Source organism: Lissotriton vulgaris, chromosome 7 (genome assembly GCF_964263255.1).
Source record: "Lissotriton vulgaris chromosome 7, aLisVul1.2, whole genome shotgun sequence".
NCBI classification, from domain to species: domain Eukaryota; kingdom Metazoa; phylum Chordata; class Amphibia; order Caudata; family Salamandridae; genus Lissotriton; species Lissotriton vulgaris.
Genome location: NC_141695.1, coordinates 1504771597 through 1504785048, shown reverse-complemented (window position 1 = coordinate 1504785048; position 13452 = coordinate 1504771597). Strand labels below are relative to the sequence as shown.

General features: G+C 43.3%; 1 protein-coding gene across 2 annotated transcripts in view; it reads left to right on the top strand.

The window, feature by feature from the left end:
- NDRG3 (NDRG family member 3) overlaps positions 1 to 8501 on the top strand; it is a 392953-nt gene extending 384452 nt beyond the window's left edge. Inside the window, exons 16-17 of one of the 2 annotated variants that reach the window (XM_086932351.1) lie at positions 5534 to 5572; positions 6262 to 8501. In XM_086932351.1, coding sequence (XP_086788477.1) covers positions 5534 to 5572; positions 6262 to 6431 — 209 coding nt within the window. In that variant the 3' untranslated portion in view covers positions 6432 to 8501. The remainder of the gene's footprint in view (positions 1 to 5533; positions 5573 to 6261) is intronic. The other variant, XM_086932352.1, reaches the window with a different exon arrangement.
- The last annotated feature ends 4951 nt before the right edge of the window (positions 8502 to 13452 follow it).

The following is a 13452-nucleotide window of genomic DNA, read 5'->3' as shown; positions in this document are numbered from 1 at the left end:
GGTGACAGAGTCCTTGAGTATCTGGGTGAGTGCATGTGTCTCTCCTACCTTGACTATTAGTCTTCTACCTATGTAATATCCCTATGAAAACCTACCTAGGCAAATCTTGTCCTACCTGTTCATGTGTGTCACCTTCAAAGTCCTGGGTAATACTGTGTACTTGCCAATGGAACCTTTACTATTGCCTCCCATAATAGCCCCATGAGGCTCAGGAAGAGGTCTTTCATGTGTCTTTAGCTTTCTGTGCTCAATTCAACTTGTTCCAGTTTATGGATGAAAGTGGGGGGGGGGGGGTCTGAGGATGTCTTTGGGTCTGGACCTACATTCCTCGAAGTGTGTGAGCATATATAACTTTGGACAAAGGTAAACATGCAGGGGAAGACTGTCCTAAAATCCCTTTTAAGTACTTAAAAAAATCACTAAGGGCTTTAGGTGTTGCAACTTGCCACACAGGGTAATCTCTGACAATTTGTGGCCTATGTGCTGTCCACCTTTATGTGCTTTCATGTGACTGTAATGCACTTGTCATATGGCAACTAGAACCTCTACTATGCTCTGGCAGCGGATGAGGGTGGGAAGCAGGCCCAATATTTTTTTTCAGCTAGAGGAAACAATTAAAAGGAAACCTGGAAGACAAATATTCCACAACAGGCCAAATTTCGAACAAGGTGTAATGGTCCTGGAGCAATGCAGCAGAATTTTGATAGAAAATACTCTGCAATATCAAAAACCTATCTCTGCTCATGACCGGTGTGAAGCTGGGCATGCAAGTAGACCAGTAGGCCTGTACGCTTTGTCTGTGCACTATTATCATGTTAAGCGTAAGGTCCAGAAACGTTTTCAACTCCCTAAGTAAAGTCTGAGTCCACCGGGCTTCCCAAAATCAGGCCCAAGAGTGCCTTCATGCTCCACCAAACATTTTGGCACCCAAATATTTGTTTGATGCGACATTTCCTCAAGGAAGTCAACGTACAGGAAGAGATGGATGTATTGAATAGGTAAAATGTTTGCTTTATTGGCTTTACATCCAGCATGTGCAGTGAAGGGGAACATTTGGGGCTGCAATAAATTGGGGGGCTACCAAGAGATCACTCTGTAATTGCTTCTGAACGTACCTGCTCTCTGAGCTTGGCTACCCTGCTACGGTCTGTTCGCTGCACAGATTGTTCTTCCGATGGGACATACCAACTCCAGTATGTTCCTCAGAACCAATTGGAGGCGAGTCATCTGCTGAGATTCAGTGGACTGAAAAATCGCCTCCAGATTCAGCTCCATTTTCCTCTCCCTCTGATGTCTGTGTCTAAACCTGCCTCAGAGCTGCGCAGCAGTCTTCCCCGAGGCACGATCTCGGACTGTCTGAAACTTTCTTTCTGAAACACTGTGATCTGGTAATTGTAATTGTTATTGCAATTGTAATTTATATAGCGCATTATCACCAACGGTCTCTAAGCGCTTGCTTTGGGAACCCGTCCTGTTTTTCCCTGTGAAATAACCCGTACTGGGCACCCCCAAGGTGAAAGCCAGGCATCCCGCCCCGGGGGGCCATAGTGGAGATTAAGCACGCTATTGCCCGGAGTTGCAGAGTGTGAACCCATGATTCGAGCAGGCACGAAGCGAGAATTATCGAGTCCGTGGACATTTTAGGGTCAAGACCCTGGCGCGTCGGGAATTGAACCCTTGTCCCGGGTCCGACCTCTGCTTCATGGTCTGCCTCTTCTAACCAGTCGGCAGAAGTTTCCTTATAAAATAGTGGGTGGGTGTTTAATTCTGTGAAATGTCGGATATGTCTGTGAGTTATGTTAAAGTGGAAAAGCAAAAGTAAAAAAGTCCTTAGCTTCTTCATGCTTTGACCTGAGGAACTCCTCCAAAGATGCTAAGAGCCCAAAAACTAAAATTGCTTCACCTTGCCACATATACAAAACCAAAGCATACTAAATAGGATGAGGGGTGCGCCCTCTCCAGCCAGTGTTCATTTATTACGGCGGTCACATACTGCAGAGACAATTTAAGTGGGTGACAACTAAAACAGAGCTATATCAGACTCAGCAAACGACAGAGTAGGCCCAGGCACCACAATAAATATTGGTCTTCCATTACCAAACCAGATAGCTACCTAACCATTTATCAAGCTAATAGGTATGTTATTCGCTACCAGACTTTTGGCTTTCTCAATGCTTATTTTGATTTGTCATGGCTTTTGCAAAACTTTATTCTTTGGGGAGGTGCCAGTTTATTACCAGTATAAAGAAAAAGAAAATACCGAAAAGCTAAAATCTGACTTTGGTCTTATGGAGCACACACTGACAAATTCGCCTAAGGTTAGCCTAGAGTTGTACTTCATGTGTGGATCTGCTTCTTTTGAAAAGGCAAAATGCCATTATTCACAGTGAAGTTACCACATGGCTAAAGTGGGATGATCTAGTACCTCAAAAGGTATGCTGTAGTGAATGGAAGGAAAATATGAACACAACAGCAGACCAAAGGATGAAGAAAGGTGGCTGAAACCCATGTAACTACATTATATATAGAGCAAGGGGTGGGGGCTGAAACTAAAGGAATTCCGTTTCAGCCCTACACTTGGGAATAAATAAGAAATGATCTGGTGCAAACACCGGAGGTTCCTTTTTAAACCTTCCCAAGCATCAGCCGCACTGGAAAGGTAGTGCAGGCATTGGCGACCAGTTCTTAAAAGGCAATCCTAGCACTGGAAATACGTTTTGTCTATGCCTCACATCCACACTATCCCACATACGGTCAAATGTACGATGCATTTTACTGGTCACAAATGGCCCATCGGGCCGTATGCGACTTGTAAAATGCATTTTTCTATGTTCAAACCTTGTGGTGAGTCAGTAACCTATTACCGGCTTGCAAAATAGGGTTTGCGAGTCGCTATTAGGAAGGGGTGTGCCAAGGGCATCCCTTCCTAATAGCGAGTCGCATGGGGATGTATGATTGTTTTGTGACCGGAATACGGCACAAAACAATCTGTTTACCACCTACTTCAAGTAGATGGTGAACCAGTCACAAACAGGAAGGGGCCCCAAGGGAGCAATACAGAGCGCTTTGAAATTGATCCTTACCTGCATAGGAAGCCAGTGAAGGTTAGCATCGCTTGTCTAGCGGACTGCCACCTGTCTGTGTTTTAAAGAACCTGAAGTCTGACCAGCAGCCCCTTCTGAAAACCGATGAAAAGGGCGTTGCAGTAGTCCAGCCTGGACAGAAAGAGGGCAGAGGCCACCTTTTTCTGAAGCGACTCCAGAATAAATAGGCATTTTTTAAAAACAATTTTTAAAATGAGAAAGATGAAGGAGGAAATCGCATTGATGTGATATTTGAAAGATAGCTTAGTAGCAAAAATAGCCCCTAAGTTCTTGGCTTTTACTGCTCCGATGGGCCGATTTCCCATTTCTTGGGGCCACCAGTGAGGTGACCAAAAGGAAACCTTGTATCCGAAAAGCAGGACCTCAGTCTTTCCAGAGTTCAACCTCAGACAGTTTTCTAGCATCCATTTGCTGATCTGTTGCATGCACTTGCGAAACCTAGATACAGTGTCCTGAATATTACTAGATATTGAAACCATCTGGGTGTCATCAGCGTATGACCCCATGGCAAACCCAAAGGTGTTGATGAGTTGTGCCAATGGGGTGACATACAAGTTAAAAAGAGAAGGGCTAAGGGAGGAGCCCTGGGGTATCTCATAAGGATTTTGTAAAGGAGTGGATACTGAATTGCTGATTTCCACTCTTTGCTCTTAATCTGTTAAAGAATTTGAGAAGGGATAGAACCCCCAAATCCTGAAGATGGCTGATCAGCAGACGGTGGTCGACTGCGTCGAATGCCGATTAGGGGTCCAACCGGATCAGTGCGACCTTGCCGCCTCTCCACTGTGCATCTGATTTCCTCTATTGCATTAATAAGAGCCAGCTTGGTGCTGTGCTCTGACTTACAGCTGTACTTGGAGTCTTCAAACAAATGATTCTTATTAATAAAAGAGGTGATTTTGAGTTTAAGGATTTTTTGATAATTTTTGCTGGTAGAGGCAAGCATGCAATAAGCCGATAGCTGCCAGGGTTCGATGTGCCTAATTTTGCCTTTTTTAAAAGAGGTAAATGAAAAGGAGGCTTTTTTCCAATGAGTTAGAAAGATCCCAGGCTGGAATTGTAAATTAAAAACCTCAGGTGGGGTCCTATAATTTCTGGGACTAGACCGATGGTATTGGTGGGACTAGGATCTGTAGGGGAGCCAGATTTAGTTGCCCTAAGCAGTTTGACCACCTGATCCATGGTGGTGGCAGAAAAGAAATTAAGATGAGAGGTATTGCTACAAGGTGGGTCAGGAAAGTGATGCGATTACCCTTGATCATTGGGAGGATTGGCCTTTGCTCCGTTTTTCCCCTTTTAAAAGGCATTGTAAATGTCAAGAACCTTCCGTTGAAAGAATGATGTTAACGTGTTACAGAAGGTTTGATCAATAGCTAAATTCTTTTCCTCTAGGAGTCTGGAAAGTTTTGTAAGGTGGCAAATAATTCCTTGGATCATTTACTGTCACCTACAACAATGTCTCTGAGGGTGCTAGTTAAAGGTCAATTTCAAGCAGCACAATTAGTTGCTGAGAGCGGAAGGAGAAACCAGGGAGACACATAGAATGGAGATTAGTAAATGCATATGTTTGTCATATTTCACTTCATATATTCAAACATATGTATGGGTAGTACTGCGTTACATTTAATGGCATGTAACCTGTGGGATACTGTGCACAAGTGCTCGTGAAAATGGTGACTGCACAAGTGACAAGTGAGGCAGTATGTACAGTGACAAGAAGGGGCGCAACAAACAAACACAAATGATGGTGAAATGTACATAGTTGTGCGACCCAAACAATAAATGATAATATTTACAAATGAAATTAAGCTGAGTATCCTTGGGGACATAGCGCCAACATTTTCGCTGTAATCGTCGATGTTTCGGCCTGTTGAAGTGTTTCGGCCATCATCAGTACCGGGTTACTGTAATTTCAATAGCAGTGGCGACTTATCACGACAAAGTTCCTAATCGTGGTGGAGGAGGGTCCCGGCTCTGTCCAGGTATAAACTGCTACACCTTGGTCAAGGGGCTCAGAGGAAGGGACGAAGGGAGGTCGTTGGAGAAGGAGGCAATGGAAAACGACCTGAGACTCTCTTGAAACTATTTTTTGTGTTGTACTTTTCATTCGTATTGACTCCCAGTAGTATCCTTTCCAGGACAGTCTCCGTGTGGCACGTTGCTTCTGATGATCAAGTCAAGCAAAACACTTGGAAATCACCTGAGCACAAGCAGCACCTCAATAAATATATGGAGAGCAACTCTGAGACAGTTTAAGAATTAAATGAGGCTCTGTCGGGCCACAATGAAAATCCTTTGTCGATTGTATCATGCCCAGCATACATTTACACATAATTAAAGTCGTTGTAGAATAGGTACAAAGATTTGTAAATTTTCTCCTAAATGATGTATTTGTTTTCATCCTCTTCTCCAATATATTCTTTTTGCAGTCCCGTATGTACAGCTCAGCCATCTGAGCGCTGATTCAGGTACCAATGTGCATCCGACAGTGCCACTGTGCTCGTGACATATACGTTCAAATGTACACACTTTCGTTTTTACGTTGTTTTTTCTGTGTAATGGACGCTAGATGTCATATTGAAGGGAAGGCTTACCAGCATGGCGGACTGCGTCTTGTTGTCTTTCATTGCAGCGTCTGCTTGTTTGGGGCTTTTTATTTTAATTGGTTTGTTCCTGTTGTGCATGACCTTCTATCGCTTACATCCAAATAATTTGGATCTGGTTTCAATGCCTGCTATTTTGTACATGGGTGATTTGTGCAGTTCTTGGACCATTTCCATTTCATTTGTTTGGGGCTTCTGTGGGGTTTTGTTTGCTTGAATTTATATACAAAACAATGTAAACTGATAGAGGTGATATTTTTCAGTTGAAAAGTATTAGCAACCAATGTGCATGTTAAAGGTGGGGCTGCAGCCTTACAGTAGAGCTTTGGTAAAAATGGCCTGTAGTAGTGAAACTCCAAACTTCGAGAGGTGACCAGAAGCAGTTATGAGAAGGAGCGTCTACAGCATAAGTATTCTGCCAAGCTTTCGGCAGACGCAAACTTGTTCCTTCACATTCCTCTAACGGTGATCTCTTTAAAGTGTCAACCGCTTCTCTGTGCTTGGTAAACTTCTGCATATTGCTTAAAGAACGAATGTTTTTGTCTTTTTTTCAGTGCCAGCAGCTAGCATGACCAGGTTGATTCGATCCCGCACGCATTCTTCATCTAGTGTCGGGTCTTCGGAAGGCCCCCGCAGCCGATCTCAAACCAACACCCACGTGGATGGGGCCTCAGGAGATATGGAAGTGCGGGAGGCACCCCAAACTATGGAGGTGTCGTGTTAAAGAACACTGCCTGGCAGCAACACACCCGACGCAAGCACTTCACCCATCTCAACGCGGTTTATGGATTCATTTTAAAACTTGCATGGGCGTTTTTTTTCCCCCCCTTTGAACTGTAGATTTACAAACTGCTTAGTCAGATTTTTTTTCTGTATTTCATTCCAAAATACTCTGATCCATTTGTCCATTTTTTCCGTGCTTCATACAAGACCAATAGCTTGTATGTATTTATTTTGTTCCTTTCTTCCTGCAGTTTGTTGAATTGTGGTTTGGTGTGCTTTACTTAGGATTGCTTTGTAGGAAAAAACTTTTTTGTGCAGCTTTTATGGTGTTTCGAAGACTCTCCTTTTGCTAATATAAGAAAACGTTCGTATGATTAAAACGCTTTGCATTGTGAGCTACATTCACTGAGGTCATAGTGGTCAGGACATATCTCCTCTCGCTCTTAAAGGTTTAAACATGAGGAGTGGCCCTCCTGCTAGTGAAACTGTAATGTTGCTGGTGTCTTCTGGAGATCCTGAGATAATGAACCTCTGTTTGATGTGCTTTCAGTAATTTTAAAAAACAGTCACCACCATGTACTGTCCTAAAAAACGGATGTTTTGCAGATCTTTTTCCATGTTCGTGGCTCTTCAGTAGTCCTTTTATTTTCTGCTTTACGTCCAGTAACGAGGTTTTCTTGCACTGTACTTTTGCACTACGCCCAATGGGACGTTTTCCTAGCTTTAGACTGATCCTAAATCATTGTTTCATATGACCCCTCGCTTTCCAAGCAAAGTGCAACTACAGTAATACCTGAAAGATCAAATATTTAATAAATAAAGGTTTGTGAACTAACAGTTGGTCTCTGCTCTTCAAGATGCAGCTTTTCTAGGCGTTGTCATGTGAGTGTAGAAGTGGATATTTTTGATGTCAGTCTAAATGCATTTCTAAGAATTATAACTGTCCTTGTGTCTGGTCATATCTGAACTCTGCTTTTCGAACATGGTATTATATGAAGGTAATTTTTAAGCAAACTTGTGTGATCTGTTTAAATACACAATCCTCGGCTAAATACTATTTAGCACCATTATAGCTCCAGGCATTAACAAATTGGTCCATCATTTTTCTCTTCTTAGGTTTTGATCCAACAGAGTGGAAAAATCAGTCTGATAAGGAGAAGAGAGTGAAACTGGTGTACAAATTTGTCATGAAAGATGATGATCAGAGTTCTGAGCTGAAAGCGTTGCTGGTTGCTCAGTTGCTTGTGATCTCCCGCCAGTGTTAGGAAGATAGCCTAGATAGCCCAATTAAATTATTTTGTGTATTGGTTATGTTAGCAGTTGTATCCCCATTAGCTTCTGCTTAGGTGACCTGTTAAGTATAAAAGAAGAGACCAACTTCTTATAATGGTACATTTTTCTCTTCTGGTCCTGTACTTTGCTCCTTCAATTCTATATATTAACCATCATCCTGTCAGATAGTGCAATATACCGTAAATCTGTTGCTAAAAATCCTGGAAATAGTGAAGATTTTTCCTTTCATGGTTATTAATTGGAAAGATTTCTCTGATAGTCGGTGTGAGGGATTGGCATCTGTGTAAACCGGTGGAGACCAGACTAGATAAACGAAGTCATTTGATTGTAATAGAGTTTGGTTGATCAATGTAGTTAAATAACTGGATTACTTTGTCGGACACCATGGTAAAGTTTGTAACCTCAAATTCTTTTTGAAAATAAAAACGTGGTGCCTGGGTGTCTTCCTAGACTGTAGCTCGACATTTATAATAGTCCTTTCTAGATGAGTAAATATATTGGCCATTGTGAAGTGCTGGGACTATAGAGTGTTACCCAGATATTGTAATACCATGGTGGGATTTTATGTGCTTTTGGCAAAGAAGTATATATAGCTAACCAGTAAAATGTGGGTCGATTGGAGCAAATGCTATCTTTGATTTCTTTGCATGAACCTTTTCAGTTACAGTATTATGAATTTTCAACGTTTAGGTCTCTAATTGGCCAGCACTGTTGGTTCAATGTGACTTTGTATCTACACTACTTAATAATATTAAACATTATTGAAATTTCAGTGATAGCACCTTGCCTGAGTTGCTTCTTTTTGTGTCCAGCAGTTGTGTTCACGGTCATTGATACCTCTTCCTGGATTATGGAGACACAACTTCTGTTACATTTGTTATGAGCATATAAATGTAACAGCCAAAAGAGTATGTAAGTGTTGCACAAAAATCACATAAGTATCCTCCGATTTAAAAAGTGCAGCATTTGAAACAGTTCGTTTGAGATCGAAGAGGAGAGCCAAGTGCCTGAGCATGAAAACCAACAGTCACAAATGCCTACTTAGCACTGGGAAACGAGGGGCTGATTAAAAAGTTGTGAATCTACTTCTGTCCTGTAGGTTTATGCCTACATTTGGAGTAGATAAACCTTTTTGGAAATTCCCAAATAATTCACATCTGGGAAGCAGCAACAGTCTCCTACCAGGCTTAGGGCCAGATGTATCAGAGGGTTTTGCCCATTCTGTGTCTTTGGGGAAATGTGTTGATACATAAGGCCCTAAGTCATAATGTGTATTTTTTAAATGTATGTTCACTCATGGGTGTCTTGGTGTTGATTAACAGCTGTTCTTGCAGAACTTGGTGGTATTCATTTTAGCAATATCTGGAGCATGAAAGGCTGCGTGGGCTCTCTTACATGGGAACGACTAACTATGGGTTCCAACACAAACCTACCTGCACTGGATGCATTATCACACTAAGCCATCTGACCCAGTAAGTTATGAAATGTCCCTAAGGCAAAAATGTATGTTGTGCAGATTTTGACATTACATCAGTTTCTAGCAAAAGAGCATTTACTCAGACCAACTTTTTACCACTGGAAAAATGTGTCTCCATTGAAAACTTGGAAGTATTCCCTAATTAATCCCATACTGGTTGGGCATTAACTCCTGTCCTTGTGTCAAGGGTAAACATGGTCTCCTAGAGGTTAGGGGGAAAACCTACAAACTTATGTTTGTGAGTGTTGAACAATTTTGCATGATAGGCCTGGCCTGAAATACCCACACCACTCTTCTAAGCAGATTTACTCACATATCATATTAGTTAAAATGAGTTGTGAATAATGAATTAGAGTAACTTTACATTCTGATGGATACTTCTGCCTGTGGATTCCTCACCTTTTGAATATCCCCTGCGCCAGCATTCCGCGGAAATTCTTTCCTAGCTCCCCATGTCGACGAGGACGTCATAATAGCACGGCTACGCTTGCGACTCTCAATGACTTCATCGGAGCCATAAGACCTCGTCGGCGCGCTGATGTCCGTTCCCTTTTTTCCACGCCGTCGACGCGTAACGGTTTTTCTAGGGACTCTCCATTTTCTGTGGCTATTACTTTGTTTCCTCGAAGATTTCTAATGGCTACTTCTAGGAAGTCCGAATTTTAGCCCTGCCGGGAGTGTGTAGGTCTGATGTTGATCACTGATCCCCACGAAGATTGCCTCTGGTGCTTATCTCTGATCATGACGTCGAAGAGTGTCTAAGCTGCAGGAAGATGTATCCTAAAGCCCTTAAAGCACGTGAGGCTAAACTTTTTATTGTTAAAGCCAAAAAAGAGCAGAGGGGTCAGAAACGTGTGAAGTTGTCGTCTTCTCACACTTTGAAGTAGAGAAAACACAAGAAGTCGAAGATGAGACATGGTTCTCTGTGCCATTCGTTGAAGAACAGGGCTTGTAGGTTGCCTTCCCCAGCTAAGCGGCTTTAAAGGAAAGACTTTGTTTTCTCAATCTCCATCTCCACGGGCGATTCTGGTTCAATCGCCAGCTCTGAGGTCGCTGGCGTCTAAGGGCCCTTCAACCCCTGAAGGTTTTCCGGCTCCAAGTAAGTCTCCGACGCCTAGGGAGTCGTCTCCAGTTCGTGTGGCTTCACCTGTGCGGGTGCCGTTTTCTCCGGCTCCGCAGGTTTCAGATCAGCCAAAAAGTGATTCAAGAAGGTACGGATCCATATCTTCCTTTTCCAGCTCCTGGAACAGGCCCTACGCATTTTTTAAATTCGATGTTTGCCAGGGCTTCTCATCACTCTGGTGCGCCTTCGGGCCCCGTGGGTCCTTTGGCTTTCAATTTGGGTATACCTCATCAGTATGCCCAGACGCCCTTCGTGCCATTCTTGCCGACGACTCCGGCTTGGCATTTTCCGGCACTGAGGTTTTCCACTCCGGTTCCTTGGACTCCTTTCGGCTGTCGAGTCGACGCTGCCTCGGATTCCTTCGACGCTGAGAATTGAAGCTGAAGGTCTTCCATTGACACTGATGCCTTCATCACCGGCGCCGCGTCTGGTGCTGCCGACGCCGATTCTGAAGCAGAGCTCTAGAAGGGATGAGCAGAGGCTCATTGAAGAGGAGGAATATAGACAGGAATAGGAGGAAGGAGAGATTGTTGAATCTGTGGATGAGTTTGAAGGCTTACAGGAGGCCAGTGGATTAGATACTTCACCTGAGTATGAACTCTCATCTCCAAAGGCTGGGGTATTACATGATGTTGCTCCTTATGTTGTAATAAAGAAGGTAGCTGAGTTGCTTGATCTGCAGTTACCTACAGCTGAGGTAAAATCCAACATCCTGGCTGAGGTTCTAACTACACTTTCACAATTTCTGACCCTCTTCTACACTTCAATGAGGCTTTAACATAGTCTATTTTAGAGGTCTGGCAAAAACCCTTAACTGCTCTGCAGTTTCACTGTCCTTTGCAAGAAGATACTGACCTGCTCCTGGGGATCCAGCGTTTCTGTCTTCACATCCGTCACCTGAAAGCTTGGTGGTCCAGGCTTCTTGTTCAAAGCAATCTTCTGGTTCATTCCTAATCTACCAGGTAATAGAGATTCTAAAAAATGGAGCAAGCGGCAAAGAAGGTATTTTCTTCTGCAAGTATGGCACTAAAGTCCACTAATGCTACATGTCTTCTTGAGAGGTATATCCATGCTCTGATGGACTCAGTCAAGTAGTTAGCTCTAAAATTACCTGAAGATGACGAAATAATTTCCTGGAGGCCCTTTCTGATTCACAGGCTGCGGGCCGTCAAGTGATACAATCGGGTCTGGACACTGCTGACTCTGGCTCGTGTAATGGGGTCTTCTGTAGCAATGAGAAGACAAGCCTGGCTCAGGTCATCCGGATTTTCTCCTGACGTTCAGGCAACTCTGCTGGATTTGCCATTTGATAGGTCGAGACTGCTTAGCACTAAAGCTGATTCTGCCTTGCAACGCTTTAACGATAGCAGAGAGACAGGAAGATCTCTGGGCCTTCAAACACAGTCTAGAGGGTACAGCTACAAGCGGTATTGTGAATTTGGAAGGGCTGCTTCCTTTCATGGTCGCCGGCAGTCTCAACAGATCCATCAGCAGAATCCTTTGTACAAATCGTAAATGGGAAAAAATAGAGGACTTCTTACGGGAGCCGCCCGCCTGCAGTCCTTCTTCTCTTCTCCTCCCCCACCACCGGTGGTGCCTCAGGAAAGCAGTTCTAGATCCCCATCTTAGAACATGTTGGTCCTGTAGGGGGTCGGGTGTCCCACTTTCTACAAGATTGGAAATCGATTACTTCAGACCGTTGGGTTTTAAATCTTGTAGAGAATGGGTACACCCTCTCTTTTTAGAGTTTCCTCCTCCTTACCCTCCTCCCCAGAGTTGGTGTTCAGAGGACCACTGTAACGACCGGATTTTCAGACCAGATATCACCAGCTCACCAAGACACCACCAATCCAGCCGAAACGTAACCATCTCCCTCCCCAGAGCCTACGTACCACAGTACCTAGGTACCTTCCTGGGGGTGGGGAATTAGCAATATACAAGCTCATATCATCAAAAACACCACTAAATCTATAGGATTACTAGGAATACTCACCATTTACTAAGGAATTCCATATTCCATACCACACTCATACCTTATAGTCTCGCGGCAACTCAGGCCCAGACTATGCTACCCTCCTCCTCAGTGAAGGGGGGCAGTTCTGATCATTTACCATTACACACTGACCTCAATCAGTGCTCACGCAAGCCACAATCCGGTGGGTATACACATTAACCACAGTCAATGCTCTCATTAATGCCACTCTCTCTAGCAGCAATCTCACTACACACCGTATCCTCCCGGTGCTCTCACTTAGGTCACAATCTGGTGCGGATACACACTGACCACAATCAATGCTCTCACTAATGCCACTCTCTCTAGCGGCAATCTCTCACAAGCCGCAATCCAGCGGGTATACACATTGATCACAATCAATGCTCTCACTAATGCCACTCAATCTCTGTCCTATGAATACCTTCATCTCTCTCTCTCTCTCTGTTGGGAAGTTTCTCTATATGTATCTAATATCTACTGGGAATGTAATATTATATTTTATGTGGTAGATAGGCAGTTCAATCCTCTCACACAAGAATGGCCAAATGACAATATGCAAAGGTTATTCTCTGATATAAGTGCTCCCTGCTCCCTTGCTCAGTTACCACTTACCCAGATGGGAAACGCATCCGTCCACTTAACAGCATCTGACTAGAAGAAAGGTTAACTTTACCAAACAAATAACAGTTACACAATGGTTCACTAAGAACTGGGGTCCCTTTATTACACAATAGCAAATAACATCACAATAACTAGCAATCTAGATATAGCCTGAAGAGTAAAGGGAAATAGACACATACACAGATCTGCGGGGTCTCTTTATTAACAAGAAAGCTCAGATTACTAACACATCCACATATAGCTGACAGGAACTGTAGATAGCTAAAAAGAGAAATAATGAATTATAACAGGACTGCACACCGCTGAAAGAAAAGGGATTAATCAGTGCAACAATACAGTAGGGAATATAGCCTAGGAAATAAAGGAAAGGATTAATGTATATATATATGGGCCCTAATATAACAGGACAGATATCACCTGATTATTATGAAGTCTTGTTCTAGCTGTCATCTGGGTCCCTCTCTCGTTTGTGCCTTGGCTCATCTCAGATTCTCCCCTGCACTGGATTCCTCTCT